Consider the following 22,278-nt stretch of genomic DNA (forward strand, 5'->3'; position numbering starts at 1 on the left):
CATCCGGGGACAGACACATTTGAAATATTTTGTAGCTGAAAGTGCAGCATGATGAGAAGGGAGAATTACTATACGCCAAAACAATTTTGAAAGTACACACAAGTGCAGGAGACCGACAGAAAGGGCATATCGCTTTCCATATAGAACAAGGCACAGACCAAACAAGGGTCACAGGGACCCTCATCAGCTCAGAAACCAAGTCAGATAAGGTTCATTCTTCCCATCAGTTCTTCACCTTGGATTTCTCCTGCAGTGTCACAAGCTGCAACCATGCTAGACACACACATCAAACTGCTGACCACACCCATCTCTTACCTCAGCCAATTGTACTGAATTCTGGCATAAATTTTCAAGGCAGAAAAAACAAGTGGCAATGGGAACACCTTTGTGGAGCCACTCCGGATTTCATCTCTTTGCCACTAGATTTAAAAAACAAACATAAATAAGCGTAGGGACTAAATCAATGAGTAGTCTTGATATCCACTCTCGATCAGCTCAATACTCCAAGTTCCTAATTGTCTCACCGAGTTTATTTTTTTTCTCCAGTTCTGTATTTAGCAACAGCAATTATCCACCAAAAACAATTTACAGAAGATGGTCAACAAACAGGAGGGAGAGTGATAATACAACGGTCTTACAAGGCATAAACAGGATTTGCAAATCTGCATTGGTAAAGAAACCACACGATACAGATTAACCCACAATGCTAAGAACAGAAAACGCTCCACCCCTTCCATTCATAGTGAAAACCAATTAGGAACTACAAATTTCTCAACTGTTACGCCCCATCTTTTAGGTTTATTCAACAGTACAAGAGAAGTCAAAAAGATTTATTATGGGAGGGTGGGAAACACCAAACATAAAGGAAATGCAGAGTGTATGATAGTTCTTCAGTACTGGAACCAAACTTTCAGAAATCAAGTGTTTACCAATGACCTGATGAGCTAAGTGTGTTACTGATTTCCTTTTGCTATTGGTGACACCAAACACCAACCTACATATAACAGCTCAACTACAAGTGCAGTAAAAAAAAAAAAAAATAATATGAAAACCAAACCTTAAATGCCATACTACAACATATTACAGCACATCAGTCATTCACGTGTGTGGATTCTCAGAAAATTGAATTCTGCAGACACCAATTATACAGTATAAAATGCACCCATAAGGTGTCTTGTCGTATCTCCAGCATTCACCTTCAAAACCCAATTTTCCTCTAGAATACAGCCACAACGCATAAAGACATAGGCGTGTTTTTCAAAAGGACCATGCTATGATCCAACAGCAGAGTGCTGAAGAGCTATGTATTTTATGTTGACAGCATGATTCTTAGTGAGTACAATCTCATAACAAAAAATTGTATTTGCGGCCAGAAAGTGGAAATTAGATTTTTAATCCCATAATGGACACAGTAAGTAAATCATATGCCAGGTATCAACATTGCAAAACTTAAAAAAAAAAAAAAAGCGACAGGGCTCCACAGCTCATCATTATCAACCGTAACTATCAACCAACCAATACCTAAGCAACAGGCAGCTCCAATTTCACTCTGCACAGGAACTGTCAGCTGTAAGTAGCAGCTCTAGTGTAGTCAGGTGCTCCGTGGAGGACCAGTGACATCTCGTGGCTTGCTGGGACAGACTGGGAACTCCCTGAGGTTTAACAAGCTTCTTCACAGGCTCCCTGAACACTACACCCCAAATTAGCTGCTCTGGAGCTTTATTTGTTTGTTTTTGTTAAAAAAGTCCCTGCCACTGACAAAACTAGAGCGAGCTATGCTCAAAGAATGTACTCAGCATGCAGTTTCCCCCTCAGCTTTAACAGTTTTCCACTCCTGAAAGCAAGGGAAATGGGGCTCTCTAAACTCTTTTGTTCACAGACTGTAAACTGTGATCTTTATATCTGTGTCTTCAAACACTTGGTCGAGTATTGCTGAAACTTTATTCCACTCCAGGCCATCAAGTCCACATCCAATCCTGTCAAATAAGACAACAAAACAGCTGTAATGGCCTCTTTTGGAACAATTAGCTCTTCAAGCAGCTACAATTTTACATGGCACTAACTCAGCTCACCATAAACCAACATCATGCAGTTAATATAACGAAACAACCAAGCCTGTATGTTTTGCTCTCATTTAAACACACTGGGAAATGCAAATTTCATTTGCACAGTTGAAGAGAAGTGGATACTTGAACTCTTATTTCACAGCAGGGCATCATTTCTCAAACACTATACTGTGCAAGAAACACTGAAGCATTTACACTGCAGTAACTAATTTTCTTACCTAGGCATGGAAATGTCAGTAACTCCATTGTTCAGACAATGAGCTTTCATGGCTTCTAGGCTCTTTTGCATATTCTCATATGTTGGTTTGTGAGAAACTTTCTTCTTCGTAATCTAAGTATAAATGTGGAAGGTCAGTTGTGCCTTTGGCATAATCAATGCAAAATTTTCTTTTTAAAAAACACATTCCACTACGCTCTGAAACTCCACACCCAGACTTGCTACTGTGAAAGGAAAAGACTTGGAAAAAGAACTATGATTCACAGCTTAAAATAGTGTCATTTAGCAGTTAGTTCTGTCAATTTAAAGTTATATATACATACACAAGAGCATGGCTGCTTCTTGACAAGCAAGATTTAATAATACATCTCACACTTCTTATTTAGAAGAAACTCAAAAACCCCACAACTATTAAAGCCCTCATCATCGTATCTAAGAGAGTTTAGTTACAGGAAAGTGTGAGAGTAATGTCCCGCTCTTACCAGGTAGTAAATATATCGGTCCTCTCTCTGGAGAACTGCCACCTCCCCAGTCTTCTTTTCTAAAGAGAAAATATTAAGAAGGTACTTTTTTTAAAACAGTTACATTCCACTACATAATTCCCCCTGCACCCCAAGTAGCTTGGAATACCCTTACTGCTGGAAATCAAGGTTTTCCCTTCAGCTCCTGCATGTCCACCCCACGTGCATCACTCACGTTGATCCAACAGCTCTTGTACGCCTCCAAACTTTTTCTTAAAAAGAACAGCTATGCCTGCACCCATGCGACAGTCCTCGCTGATGCAATGAGCCAATGCATCCGTCTGGGGGCACGAGAAAAGGTCCCCCTTAACACACTTGATCTGGAAAACACCACAAAAACAAGGGTAAAGGAAAATAAGCTGAGTGCCAACTCAGGTAACAGGAAAACGGGCAAGCCTGTACACTAAAGAGCGTAAGGCATTAAGATGCAGTTCACAAGTAAATGCGTTGGCATGAATTATGAAGCCAATATACAGACAACTGTCTCTTCCACAACATCAGCTACGAGTATCACGTGCTAGCTCAGCACTTAATTTTACAAAATCAATGCTTAAAAAATAAAGTTATGTAACAGAGAGTACAACTCCATTAGTGCACATCTTCAGCATGCTATCAGTGCGCCAGTGCTAGATATGCCCAGAAGTTCAGTTAAGCAGGTAAGTTCTGTACTGTTGTACAATACCTGCATCACTGACATAAGCACAAAAGCATGAGAAATTTAGCAGTTTGAGCCACTGTCTTCCAAAAAGCTACATGGTACAGCCAACTGCCACATTATTAGGGGGACTGGAAGGTCTCTTTACAGAGACACACATCAGAGTAGTAGCCCAGGTAACCTCGTTTCTACGCACTCTCTCCTCCTGATCCTTGGAGAAGTGGGTGGCCATGGTAACATGGGCTATGGTGAAGACTCCTCCAGCTGGAAAGACGACAAGAGAGAAAAACACAGTTATTAGGAATCCCAAACTAGGGAATAAGCTGGTATGCCAGAAGGTGCAAGGCTGAGCCTACTTCATCTATGGGACAGCCACAACAATCAAGAAAACCCCCTTGAAAATAGAAGAGGAGGCCAGTACACCCCAATAATGCAGTGCAAACTCTCCCACTGCAGCCCCACAGCTCCAGCCCATGAGCTGCAAAGAGGCCCCCAGTCCTGGGCCACCACACAACCGGCAACCACAGGCCTTCCATTCTCCTCCGAGTCGCCCCTGCCCCTTCAGGAAACCCTTCAGCAGGCCACACCCGCGGGCACGGCGTGAAGAATGATCCGCTGGGCCGGGGCTTGCGCCACGAAGAACCTCCCCACCGCTCCCCACATCGGCCAACCCACTCCTTCCTCCGCTCCACCACAGCGGCCTTATCACCACGCAAAGATGGCCGCCGCCGCCGCTCGCCTCTCTAGGCAGGCCGGAGGACTGCCCTCTCTATGATACTCACCCAGAACATTCCGAAGGCCAACCTACCGTGACCCCGGCGCATGCGCAGGACGCTCAGAGGCGGAGCCTAGAGCAAGGCGAGGAAAGGGGTGGAGCCGCAGCCGGCGCTTGCGCATTGCTGGCCGCGGCGACTCGAAGAGGCGCGCGCACCGCCTGGGGCGCAGGCGCAGTAGGCTTAGCTGGGCAGGGCGCAGGTGGGCGGTGCCCGGCGCTAAGGGCCGCGACGAGAGGGGGGCGGGGCCAGCCGGGGCGCGCGCCGCCGTGCGCCTGCGCCGCCCGCGCCCGCCCCCTCCCTTGCCTTTGTTCGGGGTTGGGCGCCATTTTGCGCGGCGGCTGAGTGGAGGCGCTGATTGGGTTTCGGGGACCGGTAGCGGAGCCAATCAGCGCGGGACCCGAACCGGGGGAGCGAGGCACGGTGAGTGCGAGCAGCCAATATGGAGCCCCCGAGCGCCGGCCCCAGCGCCGGGATTGGCGGGGCCGAGTGACCAGTCAGGAGGCCGCTCGCAGGGCCGGGGCCGGCTGGCCGGGCGCTGGGGGAGGCGAAGGGACGGGGCCCGGCTCCGCCGGGGGTGGGGGGGCCGCGCACCGGGAGGAGAGGGCCCGGGACGGGGGCGGGCGGAGCGTACCGGGAGATGCCGGCGCGGGGCGGAGGGCGGCGGCGGAGGAGAAGCCGCGGCCTGGGCCGCTGAGGGGAGGCGCGCGGCGGGCTCGGCCTCCCTTGGCGGGGACAGGCCTTGGCCGTGCGGGGCCGCTGGGACGGGATCCGCCAGGGCCCCGCCCTCCACCGGCCGAGGGTGGGGGGAGCGGAGCGGCAGAGCCTCCCCGCCGGCCCTGCTGACAGATGGGCCGCGGGCAGCCCGGGCTGCCCCTCCTCCTTCTCCCCCTCCTCCTTCTCCTCCCCCTCCCCGCCTTGTCGGGAGGGGGGGGGGGGGGGGAAGCCGGCGAGTGTGCGCCGACGGCAGGTCGCTGCCCCCCCTTCCTCTTCCCCGGCGTGCCTGTGAGGCGGGTGTGCAGCCCTCCCCCGCCTCCCCCGAACGCACCTGGGCGCCAAATGTCGCCGGCCACGTGCTCCTCTGTGAGGAGAAACTGCCCTTTCTGCAGTTTTTCCCCCACACTTGCTTTCGCCTCCGTGAGCTGCGGGGCATTGCCTCGTCCGCCTGAGTGCAGCGTGGCCTGCTCTGCCCGCCGAAAAAAAAAACCCGGGTGTGAGGCTTTCTGCAATAAAAATGGAAACATCCCTGGGTGAACTCCCGGACTTGCAAGTTTGATAAGGAGGTCGGAAGAAAAATCTGGGTAGCACGTGTTTTATGTTGCCGAGCAGCGGGAGATGTGACTGTGGAGTGTCTGTGCTGTTGTTTAGCGAAATCCCATCCTTGGCTTCGCGTGGGTGTCTGTCCTCCGGTGGTGTCCTTAGAGGACAACGATCATGTGGGTGGACTGACAGGGTCTGCCCTAGAAACTTCTGCCCATTTAGTAATGTTTCAGTGTGCAACACGTTTTTAAAATGATGCTTTCAAGCCTAGCTGAAGTCCTAGCACAGGTTTATCACTCTAGTTTGTTCTTAGCGTAGCTTATTTGCCAAGAGAACTGTTGGTGTAGCTCCTATAGCCTCATATGTATATAAATATGTGAATATATGCTGATAGAACTAGAACACTAAGTCATTTTCAGTGCAGACAAGGGCCTGGTGAGGAGGAGCCGAGTGGTGAGATCAGCAGTGGGAGGAGCATGCTGTTGAAGTAGATGACTGATCTTTAAAATTTAACTTTGATAAAGCAACGCTGGTGCTCTGTTCTGCTGAAGGGAACAAAATAATCCCTCGGAGGGCCATGATCCGGCGCATGTGAAATCTTCTGTTTGTAACTTTGGCTAGCAACAGCTGGTGCAGAGAGTTAGGATTACAATGCTGCTAATGTTTTAAGTAAACAAGGCAGGGGCTTGACACGGGGGTTGGTGAAGAAGCATTCCCAAGCCAGAGGTATGCCTGTGCTTGATTATTGGTTGTGGTGTTAAGGAAGGCAGAGAACTTTTGGCAAACACGGTTTAGTGCCATCCTGTGCTTGCTATTGAAATACTTCCCTGAAGAATGAAATGTGGGAGCTGTTTTCTGACAGGGCCACAGGCATTTAGGGCAGAAATTAAGAATACAGTGCAAAATTGAAATGAGAACCTTAAGACAGCATCATCTTCAGAAAGAATGTTGTCTCTTACTCTGTCAGGCTGTGAAAAACAGTTACTAAATGGGCCAAGGATAGAGTTAAAATTGCAGGAAAATGTAGTGCCTTTTGGTGCTGTGACTCAGATTATATTTGTGATCTCCAGGGTTAGTGTCGCTACATCCTTATTCTGAACAAAAGATCTAATAGGGACTGAGAAGGTTCTTACGATATTATGGCTGAGTATTATGCCCACTGTAATGTGCACGCTTCTGGTCTGTCATGACTAGTTTATCGTTTATTTTTGTAGGTAAGTGACATTTGGCGTTAATGTGCAAGAAAACAAAATGTAAAATCGTTGTGTGTTTTCCCAGGTCACGGTGAGGACTAAGTCGATGAAAAAATGAAGTGTTCTTAAGATAAATGCAAGACACTGAAGTACAAGGGATGTTTTAAAGTTGAAGAGCAGGCAGCGTGAGAGGTGTCATTGCAGTAGTAAACACAGCAACAGTTACAGTTAGTTAAAGTTGTGAATAAATTTTGAGTGCATTTCTTTGAAAACTGAAGGGGCCTGTTTTTTGTTGCTTTAGTCTTCAAAGATTAAAGTTATAGACTGCTTTTTCACTAATGTAGCAGGTACTTGTTCAGTCATAGCATTAATCAAATACCTCATTAAAAGTAATAGTAAGAATTATTCCCTTGCTGATCAACTGAGAAGAGTGGAAATGTGAGGGAGAAGGGGGTAATGGAACTAGGTATTTTATTTCACAGAATCACAGAATTTTCAGAGTTGGAAGGGACCTCTAGAGATCATCTAGTCCAACTCCCCTGCTAAAGCAGGATTTAAACAGTGTATTCTTCATATGTGTAGGCAAGGGTCCAAGAAATGAGAGGCAGTAAAAGGATGGAAGCAGTGAGAAGTCTGCTGGCTATTTTCAAATTATATGAAAGTAGGAAGAGAAGAAAGAGATATGAGGAGGGAGTGCTGCGTAGATGGGGAAGGAGAGACAGTTTCCATGAGTGTTGTTGAATTCTTGTAATGTAATTTGGTTTTATACCTAAACTTTGTATTTTGTGAGTTTTTTTTTTAATGATAGCACCCCTCTTCTCCACCAATATGCAGTGTAGGTAATTGCCTATAGCCCAGAATACACAGACTCAAGGGGTAAAACAGGAGGAGAAACAGGTTCATAGCTACTATTTGATTCACTGAAGATAACTGAGAATTGGGATTGAGATACCTTTTGCTTCTCAGTCAAGTTATGTATTCTTGAAATTACAATTCTGGTTTTGTTATTCAATGAAAGTGAGGTGACATTATGAAAGAGGTAGGTCCTTGATTAAACAGCGGCTCTTACAGCGTGATTCTGACCTCAGTGTCAGCAGATGGTTTGCTTTTCAGCTACTGTACAATAATACTAATCTTCAAACCTTGGGACAGTAATCACATGCTTTTTTTAACTTGTCTTGCCAGATACCCAGACTGAGGTGTGCCTTTTACCGTCTTGGAACTGAAGCGCTATGGAGCAGTACACAGCGAACAGTAACAGTTCCACAGAGCAGATCGTTGTGCAGGCTGGACAGATTCAGCAGCAGGTATGGAAGGTGATAAGGGGTGAGCTGGCATTGCCAGCACCGAGTTACAAATCTGTTTGTACTTCTCAGAGTTTCCCAGAACCAGCAAGATGCTTCATGATACTGTTTATATACGTGTTTACTTGACTTCGGTCACCTGACCAGTGCTCAGTGATCTGACTTGACTTGAAGTCTGAGTAAATAGGTTTTAAAAAAAGTACTTATTATAAAATTAAATTGATAAAATTGCAGGTATACAAGTACCAAATTTCAGTGTAGTAGGGAGTTTGCAAACTGGTAGTGACATGAGGGAAGTAACAAATCCTCTCTGAAAGTGGTGGAAACAGAATATTAATCTAAATAGTCACACAAGGAGCAATGTAGATTACCCCCAAAATTGAAACAGGTTTTGTTCAAGCCTGTAGAGGCTTTCTTTAGCCTTCTCAAAAGATTTATTGAGATCCGTTGTTTTAGAAATACAGGTAGATCAAAGTGAACACACAATACAGGAATTGCAACAAAACGTGTTGCTTTGGATAAATTAATCCAGTCTAGACAGAAATTTCTAGTTCATGTTATAATGTGCAGATGAGTAGGGCTGGGGTTTCTTTAAGGGCTTTTAGATTTTTGCTGTTAAACTTCACCCATTCAGATCTAGTAATGCATTTTCAGATGAGCTGTGCTGCTCCTGAATTTTTGTTGCATCTTATGTTTGTTCTAGCTCAAGGCAAGAGGAGTTTCTTAGTTTGTCATGCAAACGAATGAGCCACTGGATTATGTTTTCAGTGAGATAGGCTTTGCTTTGTCATCAGCCTGTTAAGCGTTTGATAGTGGGGACCACCTTCTTCCACTGAATTCAGCTGAAGTTGACTTTTTCAGTAAGAACAAGATTGTACTTGAGGTTAAAAAATTATATGTTAAAAATAATCAAAAATACCCACTTCCAGCAGATTACCAAAGATATATTTGGTTTTATTGACACTTTGTAGGTAAAAGGGAAGTAAAACATACTTTGGCTTGTTTCATTTTCAGTATGTGCTCTTAAAGCCTGTGTTGTATTTGACATGGAATGTTTTTCTAAAACAATTTTTTAACAGGCCTGTTGTAGTACAGCTTTTAATAGAGAGATGTCCTTCATCTCCCAAATGCGAACACAGTTAACCCAGGTTATTTTCGGAGTCTTACTAAAGAGGCTAAAGATAGCAAAGGCTTTTAGATTTAACTGCTCTTGCAACCTCTCAAGATTGTCCTTCAAGGTCAGTGGTGGGAAGACCTTGATGCAGGAGTGACAAAGATGAAGCTTAGACTGTAGTCGTCTGTACTGCTGTTCTGTGCAGAAAGGAATTTATGGCCTTTATTGTAACTAACAAGCCTGACAAAAATCTGGAACCCCTTCACAGTGAGAAACCTGGGCAGTGAAAGGAGACATGAAGCAGAAAGGTAGTAGTCTAAAACACTGAAGCAGAGATTTTAAATTCTGCAAAATAATCTTATGTTCTTTGTAAATGATTTTTGTTTGGGATATCGAAGCCTGTCAGTATCATATGCAGTTTTGTTATTCCATTCTTAGGTTTGCTAAGCGTATTCACATTCCTTATGTTCCAAGAGCAGCATGTATGAAGTTTAAACTCACCCTCTTCCAGCAAAGTGTCGTTGTCTCTTGTCAGAGCTGTGCATTTCCATGTTTCAAGCTATTCCTGTTCCTATTCCCAGCAGCAGGGTGGTGTCACTGCTGTCCAGTTGCAGACTGAGGCCCAGGTGGCATCCGCCTCAGGCCAGCAAGTCCAGACCCTCCAGGTAGTGGTGATCTCTCTTAATTGTGTTTGTGAGCACTGCATGACTCTCACCATCGCCACATATCTAATGCTGTGTTTTTTCTAGGGTTTGAAATAGGAACAGGAGAATTTGTCAGCAGTAGTAGCTCTGCTTTATGCTAGTTCTAAGTTTTTCCATGAAGGTTAGAGCTTTTCATTGGATCTCAGGTGCATGCCAGAAACCGTAACGCATTCATGAATTGCTGCTGCTGCAATTCTGAAAGTGAATCGTGGTTGAAATGGGACTTAAAAGGAAAAAAAACAAAACAAAACAAACCAAGATGATGAAGTAACAGTCGAGAGATAACCCAAGGATTTCCTGTAGTTTCAAAGAGATGAGATTTCTGATATCCACTGTGAGTAGTTCTGTGTCTTCTCTACGAGAAAGACAGACATAGAGGTGGTGGATGACCTACCAGCTTGAAGAGTGAAACTCTTTCATCTGTGATTAAAAAGGACACCTGGGGACAATATTGGCCTCTGTGGGACTGAAAGATCCTATTTCTTACTTATGTGTGAACAACACAAGGAAACCCAGAAGAAGTATGCATCCTAACAGGAAATACATCCCAAATTGGAAAGAAATGCAAGGTTATTTCAAACCCTGATTTGTTTCAATGTGAAGTATTTTCTGTCTTGCAAACTTTGTTTCATTAGCTCACGTAGGAGGCTTTTAAAGGAGTTGATAAACCCTGGATGGCTGTTTAGTAGTGCATTGTACACTGAGTATTTTGGGTTTGTTTGTTTTTATGATTCTTCAGAGGAGGAGAGTTCCAAGAGGCTAGAATGGTCTTGCCAGGTGTAAATTTGAACACAGCATTTTTTATGTTCAGAGTTAAAATATGAAAAGCTGGCTGACTTGAATTGCTTGGGTCACTGTGGCCTCCTGGTCATCGTCGTGTGTCCTGCCCACCCCCTTCCCCCACCCCCCCTCCTTTTTTTTGTTATTTTGGCTTGCTCTAATACATTAACAAGAATCACGGAATGTCTAATTTTTCTGTTTGCTTATTGGATATTGTACTGCTGACTGTGCTTTTCTGTGGCTGACACGAGCATGCTTATCTCTCTCTCTGTTGTAATTCAAAACAAGTACTACCGATTTTTGCTCGTATGCAATAGTTACAAGGTTGAGGAACAGAACAGTGTCCCAAGGGTATTGGGTCACCTGTAAAGTCACAATCTTCTATGTAGGGTGTTGATCACTGAGGTGCAACTGTGGTCGCTTCCATAGATGGGTTTGCATATAATTCTCTAAGGTATTTGAACTGTGCAAAGTGAAGGGGTTTTAGGTAGTTCAGTGTGTGCTTTCAGATGATGCTTTTCATCATCTGTACTGATGTTTAGCCTGGTATTCTACACTGGTTGAAGAGTGAGCATTCGCTATTGCATATTCTTGAAATTTACAGGTAGAAAACCCCAGAACTCAATGAGTTTTTATCATGTTGTGTTGCTCTTGTATCTAAACCACTCAGAGCATGGTAAAGAGTGATCAATTACCTAGTTCACAAGACTCATTTCGCATTTAAGCTGTGGAGGTACGGTATTTTCAAAGATATATTTTGAGGAGTTTAGGGATTTAGTGGGTGAGGGTGTTTAAACAGTCAGGTTTTCTCCCTACTTTTCTTTTCATTGGCCTTTTTCCTAGTGACCAGAGACATACCTGGTCCAAGAGTCCAGAGACTCTTATGCCAAATTTCTAAGTCTGCTGTAAGCCTTATTGGGCCAAGAAGTGGCTGTGGCTCCCTTTCTTTCACTCGTCCTTACTGAACTACATTTTGTGGTGTTAGGTTTGTAATTTCACTTAATAACCGTGAAAAGATTCTCTAAGAACATTGCATGCTATATATCGGTTAGGAAATGGGAATGTTGTAAGCATGTAATTGGAGAGAGTAGAAGCTACCTCAGAATCTCTCTGTGAGAATAGCTTATTTAGAGCTTTTCCTTATTAGAAACCCCAATTAAAGATTAGTAATAGTGATGTGGATAATGAAGTTTCTTTTATTACACTTTGCTCTTGGGCTGTGCATGAAGATAGTTATTGTCTCTGGAAAATTTAGCTGTGCTTTTCATGCTTTATTGCAATTAGACTTGGAAGTTTTGGTTGGACTGCAGCAGAAAAAGATAATTTACTAAATCCAGTAGCACATCATGGAAAAATTTTTAGAAACTAAAGATATTTGATGCAGATTTGAACCCAGGTTAGTGACTGTTGCTCAGGTTCTCTGGTCACTGCATTAAAATAGGTAAGCATTTAGCCTCATGTGGCAGCCACTTCAGGTTCTGGCTTCGTGTCACCAGACTTTTTCATTGTTCTGTTTGTTTTTTCTCCCGTTTCCTAGGTCCAGGGTCAACCGCTGATGGTACAAGTAAGCGGGGGCCAGCTGATCACATCAACCGGCCAGCCCATCATGGTGCAGGCTGTGCCTGGGGGTCAGGGCCAGACAATCATGCAGGTCCCGGTTTCTGGAACACAGGGACTGCAGCAGGTGAGATAACCCTAATTTTATTTAAGATAAATTGCAGAGAATGAACTGTGATGTTCTCACCTTGTCAGATAGTATGTTTGCCTCAGCGCTCTTAAAATAAACTGGGCAAAGACGGTTGTTCTCCAGCTATGGATCTGGCAGTGAGCTGTGTGTTAAGAATGCAATGAAAATTCTTTGTGTATTTGATTTTTGTATTTTAATGGGGTGGTGCAAACCTTTTAAATGAAGTCCCTTAAAATACAGCTGGAGTTGGTTTGGGTTTTTTGGTTTGGGGTTTTTTATTTTTATTTTAACTGGTTCTTGCAGTATAGTTGGTGATCTGGTGCCTACTCAATTTATGGCTCAGAAAGAGGATATTTTTAAAAAAAAATATTTAAGAAAGCTTCTTGAAAATAACTCTTGTGCTTGAGTTCATCTAACATGTGATGGCTGAAGGTGAATTTAAAGAGTTCCATTGCACAGAAGGTAATACTGTAGAAGATGGATTTTATTAGAAGCAGTTATTTTGAAATATTTGTCTAAAAGACAGTTTTTAAATTTAAACAGGTGCTCAAAGTGTGTTCCTCAAAAGCAAAAGGAAGAACTGTAACAGTGGCATAATGAAAGTGTTCTAGTGATTTGAGAATGGGATTTAGGAATCAAGTTCAGCACAGTCCAGGAAGGCATATAATGTCTTGATGTTTTGAGAGGTTTATTTAAAATTTCTTTTGTTGAAAAACAATATATTTTATGTTAGGTTCTTTACATTCTGGTTTTCGGAGGAAAATCCGTAACTGGCTTTTTAAGCACAAGCTTTGAACCATATTCCAGTTCCTGTTTTTTAATCTAAGAAATGTTCCACGTTGGTGGAAAGACTTCTCTGCAAAGCTGAAGACAATTTTTGTATATATCCAGGAGTACTTCTGTATGCTGGATAATTAACACTCTACAGATATCTTAAATCTTAGTCCTCTTTTTTTATTTCACCTAAGTATTATTACTTTATTACTCCTAGTTCCATGTGAATAATTTATTTCTTTTGACGATTTTATTGTGTAAGCAGTGGAGAACTGCGAGGGCATAATGACACCAGCATGGTATATTTCCTCTATTCTGCATGGTTGTGACTGCTGTGTCACAGGGAGGAATAAATTAAAACTCTTCATTTTAAAATGGAACAAGAGAAGAATCAGTGATTTCTTTTTCTTTGCAACGGTAAATCATCCTCAGAGATGATTTGGTAATGCTGAGGCCAAGGAGGGAGAAATAAGAGGCATAGTTAATGTTCCTTTCTGACTCTTTCTTCCACAGATTCAGTTGGTCCAGCCAGGTCAGATTCAGATTCAAGGTGGGCAGGCTGTGCAGGTACAGGGGCAGCAGGGCCAGACCCAGCAGATCATTATACAGCAGCCACAGACTGCAGTTACTGCTGGCCAGACACAGGTAACTGCACCAGCATGAAAGGGTTTTCTTGAGAGAAACAGGAAGAGAAACTTGACAAATGACTTAACATGTGGTTAAGGAAAAAAAAAAAAAGAGGAATTATTAATACTGAGGAGAACTCGAGAATGAATTTCATTTTTGTAGTGATTTCATATGTAACTCTGGGGCAGAGGAAATAGATTGCATGTTTTTATCCATTGTGTTTCTGTATTTTTATTGGTTCGTGGTTGTTTTTGTCTATTTGTTGAAATTTGAAAACATGAAGTATTGCTAATTTCATACTTGCGCCATTTTGTGAAGTAGTCTAGTCATACCTGAGTTTTCTGCTGATTCTTTTGATTAGGACCAAAATTAAATGTCTGAGCAGACTAGTTCTTCCTTTAACATATTCATAGTGAGACAGGAAGCCTAGAACTTGTTTCTTTCAATATTAAATACTATACTGTTAGAAATAAGTGTTTTTGGTATTTTATCCACAGTTTGGTTGGTATGTGCTCCATCCTATTTCTTGATGCTGGTAACAAAGCAAAAGAAATAGATGCCAGAAACACCTTAAGCACCATGTGTTAATTCAGGAATTGTAAAATTTGAAAAATAAGCAATTTGTAAAGTTACTGTGTTTTTTGTTTTGTTTAGACCCAGCAACAAATAGCAGTTCAAGGACAACAGGTAGCACAAGCAGCTGAAGGCCAGACCATAGTCTATCAGCCAGTTAATGCTGATGGAACCATACTCCAACAAGGTATGAGCTTTGGTGTGTAAAGAATCAGGAATTCTCAATAGCTCTTTGATAGGCTTTTATTGCCTTGTAATTATTGTCCAAGAAAATGTCGAGTTGCAATGCTAGTAGTGGTGTGATATGAATCGTTGGCATAGTGAATGCAAGACATGTTTATATTGTCACGCAGGAATTCGGTCTGTGGTTCTTTCCCCAGAAAAATAAAAACCAGCACTTTTCTTTGACAAGGACTATTAGAATAGAAACACTTAAGTTTGCTTCTACACATTAGAGTATGTGATGTCTTAGCTGAAACTGGGATTACTGTGCAGATACAAATGCAAAATACAGGAAGTATGAGGATGAGGTGATGGAATTTAGTTTATAACTTGCAATGCTTTTCTAAATTTTTTTGCATGTTATGGAAGGATGAATGAGTAAAAAACAGAAGCGGGACTAATGGTGTTCCCTTCTTTTTGTGTGCGTGTTTTTGGTTTGGTTTTTTTTTCTTTTGTGTTTTGTTTTCTTAAAGTTACAGTCCCTGTTACAGGCATGATCACCATTCCAGCAGCCAGTTTGGCTGGAGCGCAAATTGTCCAAACAGGAGCCAACACCAATACAACCAGTAGTGGACAAGGGACTGTCACAGTGACGCTGCCAGTTGCTGGAAATGTTGTCAATTCAGGTGGAATGGTTATGGTATGTATTTAACTTCCCAATGATATTTTTAAAGGTTGAGGTTTAAGATGTCTGTACACAAACTGTTTTCTGAGATTTGTGTAACCTTAATATGGTCAGTCTTCTCTGTAGCTTCCATCAGTGTAAAGTTTAAACAATACAAATTTTCAGTTTTAATGGCCTGTGTCCTATTGTGATCTATGTATTCTGTACTTTCTTTTGCACCCTGCGGATTGAGTTCAGAAATCTGGAAGCTGAAATTCAAAATAACTGATAAGCAGAGGTTTAAAAAGAGTGAATCGGCTACTGCTTTTCTTGAGGATCCCTTAGTATTTGTTTCTCTGATTCATAAGAGGGCTTTTTCTGCCAATTCTTATTTCTTTGTAGTGTGATGCCTTTTAACTTGAATTTTGTTTGTCCCCACTAGATGTCAGCAGCTCTACACGTAATATTTGCTTAAGAAATGCTCTGAAATTATCATATAAATTAAATAAGTGAATAACCAAAAAGAAAGGGAAGCAATGGGCACGTCCTGTATGCTTAATTGTACAAGAAGTAGTAACATGGTCATAGCATTATATATGGTATTGAAATTTTACCATAATCGGGGAAAAAAAATGAAGCATGACTGATATGTAATTGATTTGTTTAAATTTGTTTTGCAGTTTGAGAACAACGTTCAATTTAAGTATGTGCATTATCTGAACAAAACCCAAACACTTCACGTTTTAACATTTTTTAATTACTTTTTTTGCATTAATTTTCTGTTTTGAGCTGCAAGTACTGAAAATATATTCTTCTCTGTACAGATGGTACCTGGAGCTGGATCAGTACCGGCTATCCAGAGAATACCTTTGCCTGGAGCAGAAATGCTGGAGGAGGAGCCCCTTTATGTAAATGCCAAGCAGTATCACCGGATCCTGAAGAGGAGGCAGGCACGTGCTAAGCTTGAAGCGGAGGGAAAAATTCCCAAAGAAAGAAGGGTGAGAATATAACTCACATCTAATATGGGGTTGATCTATGAGAAAGGCACAGAAAACCACCTGTGCTGGAAAATGAGGACTAGAATCTGAAAGTGTTCTTCAATTATTTTTTAAATTTTTTTTTTTTCATAAGCTAGGTCAGAGTAATTTTTTTATGTCTCTTGGTGGCAGTCCTGCTTCCTTTGCATGCTTTTAATTGTTGAATATGTATGTGGCTGTATTGCAAATGGGCTTTAACTGTAAATGCTTTATCTTTGGGGAAGGGGGAAGGACGTGGACTGAATAGGCTTTTCTAGCAGTCAGGAAATTCCCTAACTGGAAGTACTGAACTAGAAATAGTGGGCTGGTCTCTCATTACCCCCTTCATATTGTTGCAGAAATACTTGCATGAATCTCGCCATCGTCATGCCATGGCCAGGAAGCGGGGAGAAGGTGGGCGTTTCTTCTCACCAAAGGAAAAAGACAGCCCTCATATGCAGGTAAGTAAAATTTTGTCTGTTTTTTGCACAATCGCCACTTTTGGTTCTTCAGACACTTTAGAGGTGTCTTTGTACTGTTTTGTTTGTTCTTTTTTGGGCTAGGCTGCTGACCTTTGTCCCTTTCTGCCTTTGAATTTATGTTTCAGGCATTGTAAAGAAACCTTCTGTCTCATTTCTTGTAGACAGTGAGTGTCTATTTGACTTGAGTAAGTTTGCTAGAAATGTATTCACTTTGTTTTATAAACAGAGAACGCTTGTATTTTTTTTGTCGTAAGAAATACAGTCTTTGCAGTCTTTCTGGTTGCATACCAGAAGTATATTATTTTTAGGACATGAATTAAAGTTACAGACACCTTATCTTACATCTGATGGAAAATTAAAAAATGTGAATATCTGATTCTTAGCTGCATATTGATTTACATAAAAAGTGAAAGACATGTTTTCAAAGGCAAGAGGTAACAGGCACAAACGTGACCATAGGAAGCTCCATCTCAACCTGAGGAGGGACTTCTCTCCTGGAGAAGTGCCCCTGCTCTGGTGGGGGGGTTGGACTAGATGATCTCCAGAGATCCCTTCCAACCCTGACCATTCTGTGATTCATTCTGTGAAAGGAAGGGACACAACAGAGTAGAACTAGCAAATGCTGTTGTTGATTAGTGCTTTAAAGCAGTCCTGTGGCTTTAGTGGAGTGGAGTCCTTCCCAAATACTAGACTAGGTCTTCCCTATTACCAGAAACAACACGTTACTAGGAACTATTAAGATTTATATATCCCATTTTCTTACACTGGTCTCTAAACCCCAGGGAAAATATGACATGTTTAGAGATCAAGGGGTCAAGGTGGCAGGAGTATCTCCTCTTCATAGTTGTGTGTGATTCTCCCTGCTGTTATAGAAAAAATGTTGAAGCTATGACATGGTATGTGTTTTCTATCTGTAGGATCCAACTCAGGCCAATGAAGAAGCAATGACACAGATGATCAGAGTCTCCTAACTGCTGCTCAAAGGAAAAAAAAATAACTGAATGGAATTCCCGTCCCTTCTGCAAGTCTGTCCTACCCTCCCAGTGTATCAAGCAAGTCTTTCAATGGGACAATCGCCATATCACAGCCTGTCCTTTTCTACAGAACAAGCACCACGTTTTCAGTATGTGGTCGAGATTTTAACTGCAGTTGACTCAACAAATGGAAACTTAACGACTTTCTTGGTATACTTTTCTGATCCAGCGCAGGGATTTCAGAGTCTGGCTGCTCATGCCTTTCTTTTTCTTTTAACATCTCTTGCATTAAGATTGGCTGTGGGTGAGAGTGTGGCACTGACTCGGTGATCAGCAATAACTCCGGCATGCTGAAGCAGGGCCAGCAAAGACCTCTTGGAATTATGGCCCTTCTGTACAGAGACATAATCCAGTTTATAGCAACCAGCACTGACCTGGCTACACCACCATACTTTGTTTTCCCAGCAGAGACTTGTTATTTACACGCACTCCTTACACCTTTGGACTTTATTGTTAACTGAACTCTTCCCTGTTGTTGCATCTGCACTTATGAAACTGGCAGAAACTGAAGGGGATTCTTTTAAGTACCACCTTGTAAAATATGTAAACAGCAAGGTCTTCTCTGGGAAAAGTTCAGCCATCCAGTCACAATGATAGAAATACTTCAAGATGATTACCAGACTTGATATATTGCATATCCATTCCAAGAAGAAAGAGGGGAGAGGGTGATGTGGGGGTAAGGATTTAATCAGTAAAAGCAATCTCTGGGTGGTTTTTGGTATGTTTATTGCTGGTAGTTGTTGCTTTGGAAGAAAAGTGGATGCTAGTATAAAAAGGATTAAAATTTCTAAGTGAGTCTCTTCCAAAGGATTTTGGTTTTATTTTTTAATCTTCCTTCTAACGTGTAACGTGCCAGTCCGCTGCATGGTTCCTCCAGAAGACACAAAATCTGCAAGCTCAGAGTGATAGCACTTGACCGTCTTTGTAATGGTGTTTCTTGATGTCTGTTCTAAACCAGTTCTACAATTCTCTCATTCTACACAGAGTGAGGGATTGTTTCATGACAGCAGAAGCATAGGACAACTCAACTTAGCTCATCCTGATGTAGCTGAAGGACTGTTAAACAAATGAAGGCAGATATTGATGAACCTTTCAGGCTTTTTATAGACTATCCTCTTTAATAGAAAAAAAGTGGCACTTAATGGAGGAGGAGTACTTATTTTTAAAAAAAATGATTTTTTCATGACCTGTAGCTGGCTTCTGGCTGAGTATCTCGACACAACATGTCTTTGTCTTTAATTCTGTAGCTCATTACAGATTTTGAGCTTGTTCCATTCTTACTAATTTGAAATTTGGTGATGGAAGCTGTAGTTCATAAGCATTTTAACAGTTGATGCTTCCATCTTTCCATGCCCATCTCCTCCCATCTTGGATAAGTTTTACAGGCACTCTAGGTATCACCTGCATGCTGTGGTCCCATCTCTTCCAATTTTTGTGTTCTGTAAAACTACATCAGGGCAGTTAGGTGTGGGATTGGAAATACAGCCAGGCATTGTCATTGAGGGAGGTGATAACAAACCTGAAGAGGTGAAGTAGCAGGCGAGGTGTTTTTGAGGAGAGCATGCAAGGACAGGTTTAAATTCAGTGAACTCTTGTTTTCAAGTGACAAAAAAACTTGGAACTTGGAAAAATACAACCCATGTTATCTCCCTCTTATGTTTTTCTATTTACTGAAAGCTAGTGACTAAATGCAAAATGGAGGACAAATTAGCAAGTTGTAGAGACTGGGAGGGTACAAAAAGACACAGCCTTGAAAACTTTTATTTACTTTGGATAAAAGAGCACGTATATAGCATACTAGACCTAAAAGAAGATGGGAAGGAGTGCAAGAAGAGAGAGCAGAAATGCGGAGAAATGTTAGATTCTGCGTTGCCAGCAGCCAATCTTGGAGGAAGAGCGTGCCTGTCTAGATACTAAGGATGACAATGTTTAGGTCAGCCATCTGTGGAGGTGCGTAGCCAGTGAAAGAACAAAGAAGAAATGCAGATTTGGTATTTGTACTTAGGCAGCTGGATTTTCTAAATTGAGTTCAGTTAATTTTATTTCTGAATTTTTAGTTCCATGTTCTTACTCTTACCACAGCTGACATGGTGAACTGAAGCTGAGAAAGAAAAACTCTTCCAACGCCCAGTGACACCTCAGCTATGGGAGGAGATGGCCTAGTTCTTGATGTGCAAATAAATCTTTCTTTTGACTTTGTCTTAAATTATATGAGTAATCTAACGGTCTGCTCACAAATCTTACGTTAGGGTTTTTTTTTTCCTAATAATTCAAAAGGCATTTGTTTACCTCCGTTGCAGCGATGGCATTTTTGATGCCTTTGGTTGCTTCCGCCTTAAAAATACTTGGCCAATTAGAGCATGGTGCTTATGTTCTTCAGTTGGCAACTATGAAATCCTCACTTGGCATTTCTTGTGAGGTCACCCATTTCAGGAAATATGTAGCTCTCTTAGTGAAGGAGTAACAAAACATTTGCTTTAGTTGAATTTGCAGCATTGTTGTAAATATTTTTTTTTGATCATCTGTACATTTTGTCAGTGCTGGAGGAGTATTTCTGTGCTGGAGTAAGACAACCTCTCCATAACATGTCTGCTCTTCAACTAATGGCTAATCTCTGGAGAAACCCCTCAGAGTTGGAAGTTAGGGAAGCAAGATTATTGCTCTGACATAGGTATTTTTTTTAATGAGTAATTACTTCTTTTCTTAAAGAACTTGTAAACTTCTTCAAAGCAACTAGAACTCTTTTCCCCAATAACCCCCTCATATATAGGTTCTCTGATCCGTTGTTGTAGAATGTGTATTAAGACCTATGGATTTGTGTTATGTAGAAAGTCTTATTGTTAATACTTTAAATAGTGATGTGAAAGCCTGAGTGCTACTGTCATATTTTTCATTTGCTTTGGGTTATGTGTATTCACTTCTAAAAGTAGTGTTTGCTCGGTGAGATTGGAGTTATCGGTCAACACCACGTTACCAAAAAAGTCTGCTTTCTTTTCCTGGGTAAACTTGTTAAATTGGAGACATCATCAAGTTCAAACCTCTATAGTAATTACATGAGAATTCTTTGTGGATTGGGTACACTTGAGCAAAAACTCCACTTTGGGAGCGCATAAAAGAGCGGATGAGGATAAAAGAAGAGGCTCGGGGAGAACAAAAAACATGGTCGATGGACCCAGAGAGCACTGGAGTCGTGAACCGATCAAAACCCAGTTTTCTATGAGTGTAAAGAATGAGATGTGGAAAATGGTCCTCAAGTGATGCTAAATGGCTTTAAGGCCTTGCATGTTAAAAAGAGGGGGGAGTGAAAAAAGAAAAGCTTTTCTTTGTGAATGGGTGTGGGAGGGTACTGAGGTTAATGTAATGTAAGGCAAAGTTTGTATATAGTTAAGAGTTTATAATTTTTTTTATATGATGCATTTTTTCAAGTGTATTTTGGTCTTTAATAGATGCAATTGTAAGTACTGTGTACACTATCCAGCTAATAAAAAATTTATAAATGGAGAACAAGCTTTGGCTCTGTTTTTCAGACCTTCTGCTTTTTCCAGCGAAGTGGCAGCAGTGATGCAGTGCGGTGAGGGCAGGGGGTGCTTTTAGCCACTTTCCTGCCCTCCATGAAAGCAGGTGGGAGAAGGAGTTAGCTCTGCCTCCACCTTGGGGAACAGATGGGTGCACCCGCTGCACCTCTGCCCTGTGGGGCAGGGCCCAGACATCTCGTGTCCATCTTCCCCTCCATCCCCGTCCCGCCATGTCGCTGCCTGAGGGGACCGCTCTGCCCGCCCTTGGGCCCAGGCTGCTGGAAGCTGATTGGCTGAGGGGAGCTGGGGGTGTCCCACTGTGGGTGTTCATTGGATGGGTGTTGCTCCGGTGCACCTCTGATTGGCTGGTGGAGAGGGCTTCCATCTTTCCCTGCTGTTCTTCCTCACAGGCTGAGGTAGTGCCTCAAGATGGTGGCTGCAGGGTGGTTTGCATGCAGGGGGTGGATTGCTTGAGGAAAGATGAAAGGAGGCCTTGCATCTCAGCTCTGAGCCCAGGGGAGCTGCTGTGACCCTCTTGGAGTTGGGAAATGGCCTCACTGACCTGGGGGTGGGAAGGAAGGTTGCTTCAAGCTGGCCAGTGTTGCTTATGTGTGTCCTTTTGAGTGTGAAGAAAGTGTTCAGGTGGGTCTGGGCTGGGAGTAAAGAGGATGTACAGCAATTATTGTTTGAAAGAAAAATTACCATTTGAATCTTTAAGGGAAATATGCGTGGTGGTCACACTAGTCCCTTCTGTAGCTACGCCAGCTCCTGGATAGCTGTTGGCATAATACACAGCATGCCTCCGTGCTGTTTCAGTCTCTGCATGTTTGCTGCAGGAGTCATTGCATTGAATAATTATCCCTGAAAGGCCATGCAGAAGAATTCAGTGATTATAAAGAAGCTGCCCTGGAGCACAGGGAGTGTCCTATGGGCGCAGCGATGGAATCTCTATTGGGTTGCATAAGTCTAAGGGATGACAATCCAACTTCATGTTACTGAAATGCTCTCCTTTCTCAGACATGCATTCCTTTATATTCTGGGTTACCTTCCAGAAAGGCAGTTTCGTCTTGTCCCCACATTCCCAAGTTGTCATGTCATCTTTTTTAGCCAAGTATGAGTCAATGGGCACCCGCAGAAAGTGCTTATTTCTTGTGTTT

At 42.4% G+C, this 22,278-nt stretch overlaps 2 protein-coding genes across 17 annotated transcripts in view; one reads left to right on the forward strand and one right to left on the reverse strand.

The window, feature by feature from the left end:
* Window positions 1–22,278, reverse strand: part of OARD1 (O-acyl-ADP-ribose deacylase 1) — a 357,380-nt gene that overhangs the window by 16,835 nt on the left and 318,267 nt on the right. For 2 of the 9 annotated variants that reach the window (XR_014270003.1, XR_014270004.1), the window contains exons 1-7: window positions 4,047–4,180; window positions 3,656–3,723; window positions 2,980–3,124; window positions 2,766–2,824; window positions 2,285–2,397; window positions 1,522–1,976; window positions 316–419 (exon numbers count right to left, since the gene is read on the reverse strand). Coding sequence is in view for 7 of the 9 variants with exons in the window: in XM_082494567.1 (XP_082350693.1) it covers window positions 1,874–1,976; window positions 2,285–2,397; window positions 2,766–2,824; window positions 2,980–3,124; window positions 3,656–3,723; window positions 4,047–4,122 (564 nt within the window). In the remaining 2 variants the exon portion in view is untranslated. Of the gene's footprint in view, window positions 1–315; window positions 420–508; window positions 1,977–2,284; window positions 2,398–2,765; window positions 2,825–2,979; window positions 3,125–3,486; window positions 3,560–3,640; window positions 4,181–4,866; window positions 4,886–22,278 lie in introns of those variants that run through there. The other 7 variants (XM_082494571.1, XM_082494567.1, XM_082494569.1 and 4 more) reach the window with 7 other exon arrangements.
* On the forward strand, window positions 7,830–21,079 carry NFYA (nuclear transcription factor Y subunit alpha). 8 transcript variants are annotated; one of them, XM_082494532.1, is made up of 9 exons: window positions 7,830–7,992; window positions 9,685–9,771; window positions 12,125–12,271; window positions 13,562–13,693; window positions 14,330–14,435; window positions 14,944–15,110; window positions 15,899–16,072; window positions 16,450–16,551; window positions 17,490–21,079. In XM_082494532.1, the coding sequence occupies exons 1-9, from the start codon at window positions 7,918–7,920 to the stop codon at window positions 17,541–17,543; spliced, it is 1,044 nt and encodes a 347-aa protein (XP_082350658.1). In that variant the 5' UTR covers window positions 7,830–7,917; the 3' UTR covers window positions 17,544–21,079. The 8 variants fall into 8 exon arrangements, with proteins under 8 accessions (XP_082350658.1, XP_082350661.1, XP_082350662.1 ...); XM_082494535.1 differs by having other exon boundaries at window positions 14,950–15,110; XM_082494536.1 differs by having other exon boundaries at window positions 14,962–15,110.

This window comes from Vanellus vanellus, assembly GCF_965231255.1.
Source record: "Vanellus vanellus genome assembly, chromosome: 23".
NCBI lineage: Eukaryota > Metazoa > Chordata > Aves > Charadriiformes > Charadriidae > Vanellus > Vanellus vanellus.

Coding starts and splice junctions, on each gene's coding strand:
- NFYA (XM_082494532.1), top strand. CDS start 7,918: ATGGAGCAGTACACAGCGAACAGTAACAGTTCCACAGAGCAGATCGTT. Junction 12,272..13,561: donor GAACACAGGGACTGCAGCAG/GTGAGATAACCC, acceptor TTTCTTCCACAG/ATTCAGTTGGTCCAGCCAGG. Junction 16,073..16,449: donor AAATTCCCAAAGAAAGAAGG/GTGAGAATATAA, acceptor ATATTGTTGCAG/AAATACTTGCATGAATCTCG.